The following is a 19,122-nucleotide window of genomic DNA, read 5'->3' as shown; positions in this document are numbered from 1 at the left end:
TTTCTATCACTAAAAAGCAATAAAATTCACAGTGAATACAGATAGTCCTCAACTTACAACCACAATAGAGATCAAAACTTCTGTTAAGTGACACATTTGTTAAATGAGTTTTGCCCCATTTTTACAACCTTTCTTGCCTCAGTTGTTAAGTAAATCACTGCAGTTGATAAGTTACTAACTCGGCTGTTAAGTGAATCTGGCTATCCCATTGATTTTGCTTGTCAAAAAGTTCCTGGGACACTGCAGTGGTCATAAATATGAATCAGTTGCCAAGCATCTGAATTTTGATCACATGATCATGGGGGTGCTGCAAAGGTCGTAACTGAAAATGATCATAAATCACGTTTTTCAGTGCCATTATAATTTTGGACGGTCACTAAACGAACTGTTTTAAGTTGAGGACTACCTGTATAATTTTCTGTGTATGTTAACAGTATTTCAAAATACATTTCTATCTGGCTTTCATTGTCAAGTCAGTATGAGTTTGAGGTATGTATGCAAATACTTTTAAATAAAAGATTTATAATACTTAAGGTCACTGTGCTTAACGCAAGAGTCACATTTAGTTTATTTTGCCTAAGATGAGTAGTGAGTTGTGATAAAATGGTGGGTTACAGAGGTATTGGAATATTATGTACAATCATAGTCTGAAGATTGGAACCACCTGCAGTATGCTGTGGTCACATGATTACAATTTAATAGTTTTTTTTGTTTGTTTTTTGTTTTGCTGGAAAAAAACTTTTGATTACTTTTGATTTCTGGCAAAATCTGCCTCAAAGCGAACAAATTTGCTTTACAACTGCTGTAAAAAAAGGCATAAAATCAGCTCAAGTCACATGTGACCCGTTTTATAATTATTACAACTTGTGGGCTCAATTACAGTCATTAATAGACCATCTATATTCCATTTTTAAAAAATAAAATATTTAAAGGTTCATCTATCTCCATATTAGCATCCATGTTTCTTTCAGTCTTTTACATCACAGCCATGCTTTAGAATAAAAAGGGTGGACTCGCAGATATTGTTAGACGTCTAGAATATGTCAAGTTATATAGCATTGTATTGTTGTGGCCCGCCAGTGGCCAGCAGAGATTCGGACAGGGAGGAAGTTGGGAAGGAATGTGGGCCAGTCCTGGAGTCTGGGGAAGGCTTGGACAATAGCTCTGAGTTGGAGGCAGAGAGGGGGCCAACGCCATCTGGTAGTTCTTTGCTGTCCCCAGAGTCTCCGGAGTCTGACATCAGCGAGGCAGAAGAACAGCGTGAGCCTGTTCCCAGTGTACGCATGGGTAGAGCTGTCAGGAGACAGGAACAATTAAGGAAACAGGATTGATTTGGGAATAAGGCTTGGAGATGATTGGCCACTCCCATAAGAGATAAAAGAGAAACGAGCAGAATGTGAACTTTTGCAGGAAGCACTTAGTTCATCTGGCTGATTCAAGATTTGAAAATTCTATTTGTGACTCTGTCAAGTTTGGCCTTGCCCTGTGTCTGGAAATTAGGTCTTCGGCACTGTTCCACGTGAGATAGGTGGGTGTTGATAACCTTCCTCTGAAAGTCTGTTTAGCAAGTCTTGCGGACTGTAAATGAAAGTAATTTACAGCCATATGAATTAAAGAGGTTTGCTGAGACTATGTTTGTGCTGTTTAATTTATAAGGAAGCCTATAGATCAGAACATGTATTTCCTTTTTGCTGAGGTATTTAAATAAAGATTTTTAAGACAAAGTTTTGATTTTGCTTAATTGTTTTGTATCTGAAGGATTATTTTTATTATATTTGTAAGAACTTGCCGTAGAATCCTTTTAATGAAAGAGATATTTTAAATAAAATATTTTTCATAAAGAAAACTTTAGGGGATCAACTGAATTTGACAGATGGCTCAAAAAATGAAACTTCTACAGTTGAAGTTGATGATAAAACATTGCCTACATCTCCAGGTATCAGCTCCTACTGTGCTCCCTTAGAAAAATAAAGCTAATATTGGCATAGAATGCAAATCTAAATGAATTAATTACAAGTCTTTTTTAAAGCATGGAAATAGCTTTGTCAAATGCACGTAGGGCTGTCTTCATCATGAAACAGTTTAGGAATTAAATGTTTTGTTTTAGTCAGAGGTGTTTTTTTTAAAAAAAATGCAAAAACTTCATCTGTGTAGCAACTCTTTCTATTGATTCCAGAAGATGAGGAGAGTACGTATTCTCTTTGTGTGTGTGTGTGTACGTGTATGCTCCTCTTCCTTTTTCTGATAGGCAGGATTAGAACGTATATCTTCACTTGCAAGGAGGCAATCACTTCCCAGTTTCAAATTGCACTTAGCTATGGTTTGCAAGTCTTTGTCTAAGCTCCCCTTGTGACCTTTTTCTCTGGTTCCTTTTTTTAGAAGAGTACTAGTCATTTGCTATAGTTGGGAAATGATGAGAGCTCAGCTCTTTTTATCTGAGCTGCTACAAAACCAGATCTAAGAAGTTTGGGAGGATCATGAGGTGAAATAGTTTGTGGTGGGCTATTTCTGTCTTCTTAGGGATTCTGGCTCAGTTATACCTGGTAAAATGCCAGGTATTCTCTTTCAGCCATGATTGAGTCCGTTTCTGCTCTTTTGGGCACCAGACAGGACACAATCTAGCAAGATGGGGGGGGGGTTTCCTCCACTGACTCGATAGATGATACAGCAGTCAATTCTGAGCTCAGTACTGGATCTTATTGATTGATTGATTGGTTCGATTTATATGCCGCCCTTCTCCGGAGACTCAGGGTGGCTTACAATGTGTTAAGCAACAGCCTTCATACTTTTGTATATACCTGCTTAGTAGGGCTTTTGGGGGGCCCCTAAGCGGTGTTCTTTTTATACAGAGTCAGCTTATTGCCCCCACAATCCGGGTCCTCATTTTACCTACCTCGGAAGGATGGAAGGCTGAGTCACCTTGAGCCTGGTGAGATTTGAACTAGCAGTAATTGCTGGCAGCTGGCAGCTAAGTGCTACTTAACAGCAGTTTAGTCCGCTGCGCCACCAAGGCTCATATCCACATCATTCCATTCTGTTACAGACTGCCTGCCAATCAGTAGTGGGTTCCAATCGGTGTTACTACCGGTTCTCTTCGCGCATGTGCTTTGCGCACGATCGTTGTAAAATTTTATGGAGTGTGTTTGCAGTAATCCTACTTGGCAGAAAAAGAATTGTGCATTTGTGTAGAAGACTACTAAATACTTTGAAGAGTGTTCATTGTTTTATTCTTTAGCTAAAATGTCAAATAATGTATGATTAGAGGCAATTAATAAACAACAACTCAGTTTTTGGATTCTCAGTTAAAAATAATCTGGCCAAAATAATCTGTGGGTTTCTCAAACCTTGATGATTTATAATTTTTCCTTAGGATGAGAAATTGAAATCTACGATGTATGCTGATGAACTGGCTAAATTGGAACTGAAATGGAAGGAGCAAGTGAAAATTAGTGAGAGTGTGAAGCAACAATTAGCTGTGGTGAAAGATCAGTATCTAGTAAGCCTAACCCTTATTTGAACAATTATTTGATATGGTTATACAATCTTCTAATTAAAATAATCACTTTGCAAGGGAAATTAGAGTTGGTGATTAACAGAAATGTTTACAGGTACAACCATTTGTTTAATGACTACTCTAAGTCACACTGGTGCTGAAAAAAAGTGATTTATGATGTGAATTTATGAACATTCCATGATCACATGATCAAAATTTGGGTAGTGGTAGTCAGCATGTATTTATGACAGTTGCAGGATCCTAAGATCACATGATTGCCATTTGCAACTTTCCCAGGGGACTTCCAGCAAGCAGAATCATTGTGTGAGCTGGATTCACTTAACCACATGATTCACTTAACAACTGTATTGCTTGGCAATGGAAGTTCCAGTTCCTATTGTGGTTGTAAATCAAAGACTACCTGTACTCACTTTATTGAATCATTGAAGCCAAATTTTTACGATAGAACTATTATCACTGAACATGTCATCATTTTGTTTTTGTACTGCCTTCAATGATGCAGAATTATTTATTTGTCTGGCTTTGGGACTATAATGACAGAGAGCTAGCTCTTCTGAACATGAGTTTCAGCATGTTATTTATTACACAAGGAAGACCATTTGTTTTTGTCCATATGTAGCCTAACTTGAAAAGTGCTAATTCTTTTCCACACTATAAGTGACTGAAGAAGCTCTTATTTTGTAATGAAAGAAAAGTAAGTATTGTAGGAGAGAACAGTCTTTAAAATTATGTTTCTAAGTTTCTGTTTTTGTTGTATTAAAAAAATACATAAATAGGGAATAGTTATGTTAGCAACTTAATTCAGTAAATTAAAAATTTTAATTCACTGGGAATTTTTTGTTTTACCCGCATCCCATTGCTTCATGTTCGTAATGTCCTTACCTCAATGTGGCACTTCGAAGATTAGTATTACATCCTACTTTATAAAACATACATATCAGCAAAATACTTTTTATTTATGACAAATGAAAGCAGAGTCCACCTTAAAGGTTACAATGTGGAGTCTGATTTCTCATTTATGGATTGCATTTTTTTTGCCTTGCCTTAATACATAAGAAAGTTTTGGAAACCAGCAGACCCTTAAAAATTCAACAAAACATAAATACGAAAACCAAGTATAGTCAATATAAGGAACTAGGTATAACAAATAAATAATAATGTGATATTTCCAACAACCACATGGAGAGCATATCTTATAAATTATGACAATAAGTATCTGACCCTGAAAATATATCTGGAGAACTGTCTTTTAGTCACTAACATTATTTTAATTTGTGTTTTAAATAGATGCAGTTGGCTGAAAAAGACAGACAGATAGATGAATTGACATCTCATCTGGGAGCCCTCAGCAATGAGAAGGTACTGATTTAATATCAGTGAATTACTAATAATATATATCTGTCATGTGGCAGTAGACAGCTGTGTAAGAACCAGAATATGAATACTGTAGTAGTTAGAAGAAAAAAATTATCTTGGGATATAATTAAATGTGAGTTTGTAACATAGTGCAGCGGAACCTTGGTACTCAACTTCTTCAGAACTCATAAAATTTGATACTCAATGCATTTTGATGTGAAAATGCCCTGGTACTTGTTGCTTGTTTGATACTTGACACGGTGAATAGGAAAAGTGGGATGGCCACGGAGAAAGAACAGGAAGTCAGCCATGTTGGGAAGGTCTCTGACGTAGGAAAAGACCCAGACACAAAGTCCTGCCTGGCCGGGAAAAGGGTCATGTGGTAAGTCATGTGGCACTCATCACTTTTAGTATTCATTGCACCTTCTGGAACCAATTAACAACGAGTACCAAGGTACCACTGTATCATGGAAGCTTTAAACTGTTAGATATCTTGTTTGTAAAGCTTACAAGAGCATAGGGCAGTAGATCTGTATGATAAGCAGAGAAATTCATAAATGTGTATGTTAACAAGAGTATCCCAGCCATGATGATAGTGATGATGATGATTTTAGGGTGGCAACAAATTGTACAAAAAAAAAAAAAAAAAAGGAAATAATTTGCATAGTTCCCTGCCATATTATTATCATACCAACCATTAAGCATTAAGCAGCTCTTTTCCAAGCCTCAAGACATGTATTTCTGGAAATACATTTGTATTTTTTCAGGGTGTGAGAATTAAGATATAAGATATATTATATTATAATATAATAGCCATGTTAGTTTTAGAAAAAAAATTAGTTTATCAAATTTAGAAATTGTTTAGATAAATATTTAGATAAAACAAAGGTATTAGTTTAAGTTTTAATTCAGAAAGTTTTAAGACTTAAAACAGTCAATATTAAACAACTGTCAGAAATTTTACATAATTTTTTTATTAGTTTTATTAGTTTTTAATTATGTTATACTCTTCAGTATAACATAATTCAGATTACTTGAAGAAGAAGAAACAAGAGACACTATCAAGCTAGACATTTATAGTACTGCAAATATGAAGATTTAAAAAATATCTTTATAGATAATGGGAAGGAGAAAGCTAAATAAAGCAGCCTTAAAAGACTGTTTTGTTCCGTGTATCATAGCATTATTTTTCAACCATTCTTTAGAAACCTGGAAGGAGACCAGAAAATCAAACAGAAAGGATCAAGGAAGGACAGATTTCTCAGCAGGCACTACATTTTCTCAATCCAGATCTTAATTCTGAAGATAATGGGCAGATTCCTGCTATATTACCTAGTGTACCACTTCTGCACTATGGAAATCCCTACACAAGCCAGGAAACTAGAGGTTTGAGGATTCAGTTTTTGTCAATTAGTTGTACTAGGAAAAATTCCTTTGGAAGGATATCACAGGTTCTCAAAGCAACTTAATTTGTAGTCGTTAATAAAAGTGGCTATTACTTTCAAGCATTTTTAACTAAAGATAAAGGTCTTTTGGAATATGGCCTTTCAGAAAAGGCTTCATTGTATATAATCTGGTGTTCATCTCCTAATTATGATTTCAGATGGAGCAGATGATGCTTTTTATCCTGATGATATCCAAAGGCCACCCATGAGAACAGCATCTTGGGACCTTGAAGATAATGTGGTATGCAGTCAGCCTGCTCGTAATTTCAGTCGCCCTGAGGGTTTAGAAGATCTTGAGGATAATAATGTAAGTTTGAAGTTAAAATAACATTTATGTTTCTTATATTTAAGTTATGTCTCTATCTCCCACCAAAGCATATCTGAATATTTCTCTGAAAGTTTCTAGTTTAAATGAGGTGAACATAATATCTCGCTTTAGAAGATTCATTAAAGTCAGTGGCATCCATTTATCATTATGTAAATCAGTTGTATAATTTATTCAAAGATATCAACATTGATTTATCTTTGCTAGTCAGTGCTGTTAATGGCTAAAGTGATCAGAAACATGGCCAAAGCACTAATTTCCACACGCGGTTCCAAAACTGGAAATATTTAAACTGTAGCTGGCCTTGGGGATTACATTACGAATTATCTTAATTGGAATATTGTACAGAAATCTATATTTTGAATTCAAAAGAATGTAATGGTGTTTGTATATCAAGAGAAGTGTTTCTGACAGAGTAACATTTTATTTCAGTATTTCTGAATAAAGAAAATTACCAGTAACATAAGCATACTAATTTCTATAAATGCCTATTTCACATGAAGACAGTTGCTAGCTCAAATAAAATGTGATAATGCTGTAAAATAGATAACAATTACTTTGTGGTCTTTTAGAATTCCTTGAATAAGAATTATTTTTTAAGAAGTCCTTTACTGTGGCAAATATTGTGATATCATGACCTGTTAGTCCAGTTTGCCACATTGCTATTAACCTTTTGAGAAACTGATCAGTTTTCAGACAGCACAATTTTAGCCTTAGTACTATTAATGAAGAAAACTTGATCTCCTCTTCTTGCCTTTTGCCCTCTGAGTCCATTACTGGGAATAATTATGGAAACTCTCAGAACTTTTTTGGCCTATTTAACATCTTGAATGTGAGCGCAGTGTACCTGCCTACCTTTATTTCACATTTTGCATATTTAATGTGACTATTCTTGGCAGAGCTACTACTGTATGGTGACAGGTTTTTCTTTTCTCTAAATGTCTGCTGCAGTTTAATTAGGAGAGTATTCTTTCTAATCTATGTGCTTTACCCTTTTGCAAACCCAAGAGGAACAAAGCTTAAGTCTTGTGCTCATTTGCTGACATAGCTTAGTTTTTGTAATGAGGCAGAAGGATCCTAATGTGCTCAAATGAGAGCTAACTTTGGGCAAATGTATGTCTGTTCTCAGAAATGGTTCTTACATCAAATAGAAGTTTTAACATAATATGGCTTTTCAACTTTTCAATAGAAAAAGGAATTAACTGGCTAGGCAAAGATATTTAGCAGAAAAAATAGGATGCTAACTATTTTGTACTGGTATATAGGAATCTGACAAGCACCAATATAACACAGCTGATTAAGTAATAGTCCTTTAAAATAAGCAAAGAAGCCTTTTTATGTGTATGACATGTGGTAGAAGGTAGATATTAAAAATATCAATAAAGCTGTTCATTATTTTCCTTAATAAAAAAAGGAATGCTATAGTGTAATACTGACTTCTGTTATGTTAGCCATGAAATAATTTTATTCCTAGTCCTAATTGAATTTTATGTGATAATACTTTGACCCTGTGCTGCCAACTGCTTAGTAGTTTGAAGGGCCTTTTCAAGCAGAGTTTATTTCAGAGATAAATAAATTAGGTGCACCTATATACCTTTCTTACATGGACTTAAATATGGTTACAATTATAATCTTTTAAATAAAACTTAAGGAACTTTGGACTAATGAATATATGTTGTATTCATGTTCCTGTTGTAATAGATGAATAGTTGAGAGCATGTATAAATTTGCTGTCTTGTATATATTTTTCTCGTTCTTTTTGTTACTACTGTAATACTGTACATCATTTTGTTGTTAAATGAATGTTTGTAAACAATACCTTTCCAGATGTTGTTGAATTGTAACTTCCAATATTCATCACCGTTGGTGATCCTAATTGGAGCTACAGGGAGTTTTGATTTATTAGTTCATGAATGCATTCTATCATTTTCATTATTTGAAAATCATATCATATAAAATATTTCAGAATGATACCTGTTTGAAAGTGGCTAATCACTGACAATTGGAATGCAGTTTGTATATGTGTGCCCATTTGATGTTGCTGGATACATTTACATTCAGGATAAATTTCTGAACTATGAAATTATTTGGAATATACTGTAATATCCAATAGTCACTGTTGTACTAATCATACTAATCAACTCTACTTCTGGCTGCTTGTGTGTCTTTAATGCTGCTAGCATGATTACCAGTGACAAAAATGAAGAGGGCAATTTTTAAAATTAAATAGTTTGGGCGATAGCTCTGACTATAGGATGATGATAAATTGTATCATTGTAAATTGCATCTGTTTACAGTAGTGATACTCTCAAATTTGTAAAGAAACTTTACATATCAGTAACTTGTCCATATCTTTTGTATTTATTTCATATGTTGCTCTAGCATATTCCTTGTTTAATATAGCTGTTCATAAAATGGAAGCTTGCTTGCAGTATTTGAAACTGCATTTTATTTTGAGAGACTATGCAGGAATGTAGTCCCGAGACATTTGTGTTAAAGTTGCTAATCAATTTTTAGTCTTTTTATTGAAATGGTGTTTTGCAATGCAGGGTGCTCTCTTGATTTCTAAAAGAGAAGGGTAAGTTTGCAAGTGGTTTCCATCATAGCTTCCTCAGCAGCATTTGCCAAGTTTTAATGGTATTGCAAGAAAACATACAGCTTAAAGGACCTCAGCAGGTCCTTTTAGAGACTTTTGCTCTTCTGCATTTGCAGAAAAAGAGAAGATAATAACAAAAATGATAGCGATGGATGAAGTAAACTTGGGGGAAAATATATTGAGAGAAATATCGTGATGATATTGTGGCAAGGAAGAAAGGGGCAGGGATAGCAAGCTTTGAATCCAGGCAGTTGAAGAGTGTGGAGAGGGGAGGAATAGTTAATCAAATATTCAGGAAATAGATATAAATAGAGATGTAAGAAGAAATATGGGAGGCAGGCCAAAAAAAAAAAAAAGCATAGAAAATAAAACACTGAGGCAGGCAATAGACAATGGTTAGATGCTCTTTTTCTATTCTTTAGCGTTGTTTGGTTTTGCCTTCCTCCCCTCTCTTTTTTATTTAAAGCATAGCAATAATAAGGCTGAAGCAGGCAAGAAATGTTGAAGGGATGATTTCCCTTTTCCTGGTGTAACTTTGAGCGGTTTTTCTCTCCCATTCCCCCCTCTTCTTTTTATTTTACTTATTTTTCTTTTTTCTTATACTTTTTTTTTGAAAATCTTTTTTTTATTTTTTTAAAACACAAACATAAAACACATCTTTTCCAAAACGAAGCATTGATCCAGTCACAAATTAGTACAAATCACTAACAAATCTTAACTTCCAGTTAACACAACTTAATATTTTACTCAGTTATTTCCCTAAATTTTATCAATTTAACTATGCCATTATCGCAAAAACCCGTTACTTAAATCTTAAATCCTAACCAAATATAATTCCATTTTTTTCTTCCTTTTTTCTTAGATGGATATATTTTAACAATATAAATCATTACAGTTATTGTAAACATTTAAAAATATTTTAACTATTACTCCCAATATAATCATCTTCATTACTTTACTATTAATCCCAACACAATCATTTCATTTTTATTGTTCCCAACATAATCATTTTTATTTTTTGGCTGTTAATTCCAACATAATCATTTTATTTTACTATTGAACTCAGCATTATCATCTTTATTTCTGTTGTTAAATCCAATTTATACATTTCATTTTTACCGTTAATCTCAACATACTCCTCCCTATTTTTGCTGTCTTACCCAGCATAATAATTTTTATTTTTGGCTGTTAATCCCAGCATAGTCATTTTATTTTTACTATTAAACCTAACATCTTTATCTTTGTCTTTGTTGTTAAACCCAACATAATCATTTCATTTTTGCTGTTACTCCCAGCAAAATCCTGTTTATTTTGTTGTCCTACCCAACATAATCATTTTTGTTTTTTGGCTGTTAAACACAGCATAATCATTTTTGTTATTTGGCTGTTAAATACAGCATAATCATTTTTGTTTTTTGGCTAAACACAGCATAGCATTTTTATTTTTTTGGCTGTTAAACACAGCATAGCATTTTTATTTTTTTGGCTGTTAAACACAGCATATTCTTTTTTGTTTTTTGTTTGTTAATCACAGCATAATCATAGTTAACTTTACTACCTCCTCTTTTTTATTGTTTCCATCCATCTATACATTGCTTATTTCAGTTAATCATATTATCATTATCCTTTTTTATGACAAATTTAACATTGAAACATGGTTCTTGATTAAAACATAACTTTGTATATATTTAAAAATCTTTTTTAACATGCTTAATTTCTCTTATATTCTAATTTCCATCAATATTTCAATTTTATATATCTATGTCATATTCTTTTCATATTCTTATACATCCATAATTATCTTATAAAAAAAACCCTCCTTTTTATTATTACTACCACCTATACATTATTTCATTTTTAATCACATTGTTTTAATCTTTTTCCTTTTTCCAGCCGTGTCTACCTCATTTCTTCACTTTCTCGTCTGCTAGCATATATTTCCTTCCATTTTCATAGTCTTCCAATTTTGTCCTCCATATGTCACATTAAGTCTTTTTCTTATTTTTAATCCGGATAAAATGCATCAAGTCCCTTCTCTTGAGTCTGCGCTATGTCCTTCTTTTGTTCCTGTGCCAGTTTTTTAAATTGTTATTATTCCAATTATAGGAGTTCCATTGTAGTTTCTTTTCTTTTCAACAAAGTCAAACTGCCTGCGGACGAGAAAAAAAAAGCTCCTCCACAAAATCCCACGACTGTTATCTGTAAAGTTCAAAATTTTCCATAACAAAGACGAATTACAATGTTCCTTTTTAGACCAGAAAGTGTTCCTCTACAATCCACATTTTCCATTAGTCAGGCAAGTATCCATTTTGTTACAATTATATAACAGTCCAGTTTAATTACTCTACTTGCTTTGATTTTAAAAGTATCAAATCTCCTTTTTTTAAAAAAAAAAAAAACAGTTCCAGTTTTAGAATATCCAGTCTTTTCACCATGTCTCAATATTTAATTCCATTAGTTCTGTTCTAGAGTTAGTTGTTTATCAGGTCTTTGTCTCTTTAAAGATACATTTTAAACTTTCCATAGCCCCTTTGTTGTTCAGCCGCTGTTTTAAGTCTAGGAGTCTTACAGTTAATAATATTGCTCTAAGCGTTGTTGCAAGCCTGGATTGGTTGTCACTCACCCGGCTTCAAAATGCTCCGTTTCAATCCACTTTCCTCCTGCACATCTCTTAGCCCGGTTGTCCCAGCTTCGTGGCAGCCGCCATGGCTGCCGCCCCCCTCTGCCAACTCACAGAGGGTTCCCTCTGACGTCCGAGGAACTTGCCTGTTCCTCTTGGTCTTCCAAGGCACCCCTTCTTTTCCCCTGTCCCTGCAGGACGGTTCCGGTCTGAAGACCCATCGGCGGCAGTTCGGCAGCCGGGGTTTTCGCAACGCTCATCAGAGCCTGCTATTTCCCCGACTGTCTCGCCGCGACGCCAAACCGGAACGCCAAACCGGAAGTCTTTTTTCTTATACTTTTTGTTGTTCTTTGAAATGGAATAAACTTGATTCTATAGGGTTCTGATGGTTAGGTAAGAAAGACAGAAATTAGAAAGGAAGAGAAATTAAAAGAGGGAATCCTAATGAGAAATGTTAAAAGAAGAGGATGTTAAGTATCATTGTGATTATATTACTTTGTTATTGTACTACTATTATTATTGTGATGAATGCTATAACAAAAATGAATATTATGACTGATGAAACGTTACTGTACCCAGACCAAACACTGTTTGATGAAAACCAGATTGAATATAAATAAATTTAATAAATTTAATAAAACATGGAAAAAAAAGAAACACTTTTGCTCTTCTGCATTTGCAAGCAACAGGGATGAGACAAGGAAAAGCTTCAAGGCAACATTTTGTTGCTCTTTGCTTCAAGAAAGAAAATGACATAATCTCAACAATATGAAACTGTAAGATAAATGCCATTTCACACAAATATGTTGGTTTGTGAATGTAAGTAGTCATAGTAATAATAAAAATTACAACAATTCGATGAGAAAAATACATTCAATAAAATCAAACACTTCCTTTGCAGGTTGATGAAGCGAGTGCACCTTCAGCTCCAGATCCATCAGATCTGCACTCACATGAACGTGGGACAGGCTTTTGTTTTGATTCCAGGTAAGATACTAATGCCAAAATTGTGTTTTCAAATTAACACCAGAGATTTCTTGCCAGCTTTCACTGTTATACTTTATGTGAATGTGTGATCATTTACTGTGGACAAAAATGAGTGAAATTTCACTGGAGTAGAGTTTAGAGTTTATTGGATTTCTATACCGCCCTTCTCCCAGGGGACTCAGGGCGGTGTACAGCCACATTAAAACACATGAATTTATAAAATTTAAAACCAATTAAAACAAATATATACAATTTGGCCTCACCACCGCCTCTTTCAAAGAGGGGGGGAAGTAACCCTCACTCAAAGAAGCGTTAATAATCCCCTGGAGCCAGCCTCGTGTAACCTCCTGGGAGGCCAGCACCAACCAGGAGGGACATGGATCCAACAAACGTGGCAGGGCTAAGCCTCCCCAGAATCCTGTCCATGTCCTCAGGAGTCACAGGGTCAAACCCCTCCCAGATAACATTCTCAAGATTCCCTTCCATCACTCCATCCGGATCTACCCAATCAGAGTCCAGACCTTCCCGAATCTGAGTGACTTTGTAATGCAGGAATTGCACAAAATCCTCAACACTGCCCTGCAAGGGATCTTCCCTCGCTCCCAAATGAAGGAGGGAGCAGGTCACCCTAAACAGGGCTGCTGGGTGGTTCTCTGCAGACCCGATAAGAGCAGAAAAATAGTTAAATTTTGTCGCTTTTATCGCCACTAGGTAGATCTTAATATGAGACCTCATCAGTGTTCGGTCAGATTCGGAGCGACTGGCCCTCCAATCACTCTCTGGGCATCTTTTCCAGCGCTTCATCTCTCTCAGCTCCTTGGAGAACCGGAGCCAATTGAGATCGGCACTGGGTCAGAGGCCGCAAAGGCACGGCACGATCTAAAGCTCTGGCGGCCGCCCTATCCCAGGCGGCCACCAGCTCTTTAGTCGTGCCGTGAGCCAGAGTCTCAGGGAATGGCCCAAGCTCCATCAGGAACCTATCCGGGTCCGTCAGGAACCACCTGGTCGGTTCCGTCTCCCTGCGGCGAAGTGTAGCGGTTCAAAAGTCCATGCGAAGGAGGGAGTGATCAGACCATGACAAGGGTTCGATGACTAAATCCCCTCTTTCCAGATCACTCTGCCACTGACCAGAGACAAAAATCAAGTCCAGAGTGTGTCCCCCCATGTGAGTAGGGCCTTGAACTACTTGGGTCAGGTCCAAGGCCGTCATGGAAGCCAAGAACTCCCGAGCTGCCATAGATGTTTCACCGACAGATGGCAGGTTGAAATCCCCCATAACCATAAGCCTGGGGGTATCAACCGCCACCCCGGCTATCACATCAGGAAGCTTGGGCAGGGCCACTGCCATGCAGCAGGGAGCCAAGTACGTAATCAGCAGGCCCATCTGCACCCCACGACCCCACTTCACAAGGAGGGACTCACATCCGGCTATCTGAGGTACGGTGGTCTCCCTCGGACATAGACTTTCTTTAATAATAACTGCCACCACCACCCCGCCCCTACCCTGGACCCTCGGCTGATGAAACGCCCGGAAACCTGGTGGGCACATTTCAACCAGGGGCACCCCCCCTTTTGGGCACAACCAGGTCTCCGTAATACCCGCCAGATCCGCTCCCCCCTCCTGAATAATATCGTAAATGAGGGGGGCCTTATTTACCATGGATCTGGCGTTGCACAACATCAGCCGAAGGCCCAGGCCCTGAGAGTCTGTGCTACCTGGGGAACCAGTAAAGCCTTGGGGACCGGAGTGCGCAATCGCACAAAGATAGCGAGAGCGCACTCCCATAACATGATATGGCCCCCTGCTTCCACCAGGAAGCCCATCCGACCCACAGTACAGATCATATGGCCCTCATAAGGTTGAGGGCCATATGCCCCCTCCCTGGTGTCCAACCCTGCATCCCTAATGCCGCTGCCCTCTGCCGGACCCGGCCATGACCCTTGTGGATTCTCCCCCAGTCCCACTCTGGTCATCCCTGAACCCCTTAAAATTTTAGTTAACAATGCATTTAAAAAAACCCTTAATCCCCTTTTTGACGCATGCCATCTCGGGGTTCCAAAACCCGTCATCAAGATAGGCCCTCGATAACGTGGAGGGCCAAACTACAAGAGGGGGGAATCTCGCAGGGCAAGAAGCTTGGACCTTAAGCTTAAATTCCAGGTCTTGAACTCTAAGAAGAATTGAATTTCAATTTTTACAGTTGGAAAAATAAATGATTTTCCACTCATTTTCCAAAATTGGAATTATAATAAAAATACTGGGTCCTTTGAATATAAAAATAAAGGTTTCCCTTGTCCAGTCGTTTACAGCTCTAGGAGCGGTGCACATCTCCCTTTCTTAGTTGAGAGAGTTAGCTTTGTTTGACAACATTTTCCATAGTCGTGTGACATGACTATATGCTGGGACACTTTTACCTTCCCACAAAAGTGGTTCCTATTTATATTATTCACATTTGCATACTTTCAAACTGCAAGGTGGGTAGGAACAGTGACAGGTAATAGGAGCTCTCCCCCCCTCCCCCCATTAAGCAATATTTGGATATTGAAACTGGACTGGACTGGGCTTTCCCAGTCCAGTCCAGCTCATCATCTTCTGTTTTTTTTTTTAAACAAAAGTTTTTTATTTATTTTTTTATATTCAAACAACCAAACATTACACAATCAATTATCATGCATCATTTTATCCCCACCCAACCCCCCCTCCCCAATTCCCCCCCCAACTTCCCAGAGCAAAAACAGGATATAGCATTTAACAAACATAAGCTAAAATATGCTAGCTATTACAGAATTCAAAGCTCTCACACTTGTTAACTCCCCTTTTAAAAATTATACTTCAACCTTCCTTTTATAAATTCTCTTATCACATTTCACATTTGTAAAAAAAACACCCTATAATCTTATTTTAAACATTTTAAAATCTCTTAATACATTAGCAGAACATTCTCCAAAATATAAGTTTCAAAACTTTCAAAAAGTTATCCATTAAATTTTAAGTTATCCACCTTTAAACTTCAATACTTTAAAGCTACCATAAAATTCAGAAGTTATCCAACTTTAATTAACTCTTTTAACATCATGAAACAATCTCCAAAATATGACCAGTCTTTCTTTCTTTCTATATTTTTTCCCCAATCCTTCTTCAATAATACTTTCTTCTTCAGCATTACTCCTCCCCCCGCTTTTATTTTCAAAAATTTTTTGGTTTGAAATTGTAGTTGGTATGTCTTAGGAATTTGTTCTCTTCTTGGGGTTGTTTCCTTTAATCGATTCTTTCGATTAAATTCTTTCCTTTAATTTCGATTCTTCCTGCATTTGTAATCCATCAGTTCGTTCCTTATATATTGATTCTGTCTGTAGAGCCAAAACTTGTCAAAATATTTATCAACCTGCAGCAAAGAGTCTTCTTGCTGTTTCTCAGTTAATTGTATGGAAGCCTTCTCCAGAACCTGTGATTTCGGTATAATAACCTCTATTTTAACCCCAATAATGTCTCTTTTGTCCTGCAAAGGCACATCCTGATTAATTTCTTCCTCTTTTCCAGCCAGCAAGTCATTATTATTCCCCAATTTAAAATCTTGAATAGTTCTTTTAATTATCTGTCTTATCTCAGCAGTAAAAGATTTTAAAAAGTCTTTTAAGTCCTTCACAGTCACTACTTGCAAGTTTGCTGACTCATATAATCCATCTTTAGTTTCAGCCATTTTTTAATTGTCTCTTTATATTTGTATTAATTCAGCTATCAGGTCATTAACTCAAATTATTTCCAGGCAAGTTAGGAATGTAAGTTAGTTAAAATCAATACCACTTTAAATCTTTTTCTTAAGTAACCCGATAGCTTTAACAATGTTACTGTTGTTAACAAGGACTTTCACTTATAAGTGAAGGCGCCATCTTTCCCTTTTTAAATGGAGTTAGCATACAATACTTGCATTTTTAGTCTCCTGGATTAACTCTGCCAGCATCCAAAATCCAAAATCCAAATTCTTTATAATCTTTCTAGTTGCTTTGCTGGTGTGGTCGCGACGCTTCGGTCTGCTTATTTTTAAGCAGACTCGTCCCAGCTCCAGAGCTTTGAAGAGCTTTCAGGGAGCTCTCACCCTGCAAGCCCCAGGCTTAAAAGAAAAAAAGCCTGGGGGTCTAGGGGAGCTCTACCCAGACCCTTCTGTATAAGATGTACCTAGCTTTTGGGGAGGAAAACAAGAAAAAAAAATCTGCCTCTGCCTTCCAGCAATTTGCTTCCTTGCAGCAAACAGCAAACAGCGTGGTCAGCTTCAGCACAGCCTGATTTATCACGAGCAGCTAATTGGTAGTTGGAACTGCCTCCCAGAATACCGCTTATCAACTGTTCCAGGTGAAGGGCCTGAAAATGGGACGCACGGAGGCTGAAAATGGGGCACGCAGATGCGGCGGTTGGTGGCAACTGCAGCGACAGGCAGTAGCTATCCCTGCAGCCTGGAACAGCTGATAGGCGGTATTCCAGGAGGCCAATCCAACCATCAATCTGCTCATGCTAAATCTGTGCTGAAACTGACCTTGTTTGCTGCAAGGAAGTAAATTGCTGGGAGGCAGAGGCCGAAGGGTGGGGGCCGGCAGATGGGCAGGGCTTCGACAACATTCACTGTATAAGATGCACAAATGCCGAAAAGTACAGTAACTCTTAAAACTATTGCTATTGCTGGTTATGTCCATTCACTTAGATAATAGCAATGACAAAGATAATGCTGTTAGAGATTAAATACTGATCTCAATTTCACTGTTATCTTCAATTCTTTCTCTTTTTATTCCAAGTTTTGTGCACATCAAGAAATGTCCACTCTGTGAAGTGATGTTTCCTCCTAACTATGATCAAAGCAAGTTTGAAGAACATGTTGAAAGTCACTGGAAGGTGTGTCCAATGTGCCGTGAACAGTTTCCTCCTGATTATGACCAGCAAACCTTTGAAAACCATGTTCAAACACACTTTGATCATGTTTTAAATTTTGATTAGGTTGGGGTATCATTATGCATTATAACAGGTAAAGGTTGTTATCTCAGACAAGGAATGCTTCATGAATGATGTAAGCTTAGAAAATTAGTGACCAGCATTGCAGTTGATTAGAATAAATCTTTGGCCTTTTCCTCAATCTAGCATATAGCCAAATACGTTGTATCTGTCAATATTTATTCCTTGGCTAACAATTCATAAACACATAGAAAATTTGCAGACTTGTCTCCAGAGTTCAATTTGTGGCGGGATGACAGTTTTCCTTTTGCTTGTTCTAACATATTAAAGTTTATTTCTCAATAAAATGATGTTTTTTAATAATTTTAGGTATATCTTTCTGCAACATGGGTTTTTCATCTGTTGCAAAAATATAGTTGTGTTGTGATTAAATGTTTTGCATAAAAGCCTTACAATAATATTCACCTTTATCATTATTATCCCAATTCTAAAATGTCCACTATACTACTAAAACTATGAAAATTACTGCATTTAGAGCTATTAATAAATGTGTAATAAAAGTATGACCTTTTTGTTACTTAGTAAATTTTCAGTGTTTAAAATCCTTCAATAGACATTCAAAGCTGTGGTCATACAATCAATATTTTTAGTATTTTATGTTTAGCACATTTCCCCCTTAAATTTGTTGAATGTTTGTATATATCTAAACCACTATATTTTTGAGAGTTGCAAAAATCTTAAATAATTCGATCCTTTTGGATAAAAACATTAACTTTTCATGTTTTATGATAGCAAATTAAAGGAAAAAGTAAACAGTATGTGATTTCATTTAATCTCCTTATATTTTTCAAACCTGTATTAAATTTTGTTTGAGTCTTCTAGGAAATGTTTTGTAAACTATTGCAGATGAAAAAATTGCCACAATCACTCTTTAATAGAATAAAATTATCTTTCACTTAATCATATTTGGACATCCTTTCATAGTCATTTTTTAAAACCAAGCCAATGTCATAGATTTCAGGTTATTCTTACTGATACATTCCTACCCTACAAAGAGTTTTTCTGAAAGGGTTTTCTTTCTTTTTTTTTTTTTTTGCATTATTTTCCATAACTCATAACTTTTTCCTGTGACCTATTTAGGGGATTAAGTGCAAATAATAGTGAGAATATTCATATTTGTTGCCTGCTTTTGCTCTAATTGGTTATTATTGGAGATGTGCTCAGACAGGTTTAAGATTTGACATCAGCTGAGACCCCAGTATATGAGATGGGGGGATGGTATAGCCTTCATGGCCCTTGCTTTCCAAGTCTCTGATTATGAGAGCTTCTTTCTGAAG

The 19,122-nt window shown here is 36.5% G+C and overlaps 1 protein-coding gene across 3 annotated transcripts in view; it reads left to right on the top strand.

Moving 5' to 3' along the window:
* Positions 1-18,750, top strand: part of TAX1BP1 (Tax1 binding protein 1) — a 52,764-nt gene extending 34,014 nt beyond the window's left edge. For all 3 annotated transcript variants that reach the window (XM_034402180.2, XM_060685734.2, XM_034402183.3), the window contains 6 exons: positions 3,371-3,496; positions 4,802-4,873; positions 6,076-6,256; positions 6,474-6,622; positions 12,758-12,843; positions 17,632-18,750. In XM_034402180.2, the coding sequence (XP_034258071.1) occupies positions 3,371-3,496; positions 4,802-4,873; positions 6,076-6,256; positions 6,474-6,622; positions 12,758-12,843; positions 17,632-17,830 (813 nt within the window). In that variant the 3' untranslated portion in view covers positions 17,831-18,750. The remainder of the gene's footprint in view (positions 1-3,370; positions 3,497-4,801; positions 4,874-6,075; positions 6,257-6,473; positions 6,623-12,757; positions 12,844-17,631) is intronic.
* Positions 18,751-19,122: the final 372 nt, after the last annotated feature.

This window comes from Pantherophis guttatus, chromosome 4, assembly GCF_059756535.1.
Source record: "Pantherophis guttatus breed Tessera chromosome 4, ASM5975653v1, whole genome shotgun sequence".
NCBI lineage: Eukaryota > Metazoa > Chordata > Lepidosauria > Squamata > Colubridae > Pantherophis > Pantherophis guttatus.
The sequence above is the reverse complement of the archived record's forward strand: the minus strand, read 5'-3'. Positions and strand labels throughout refer to the sequence as shown.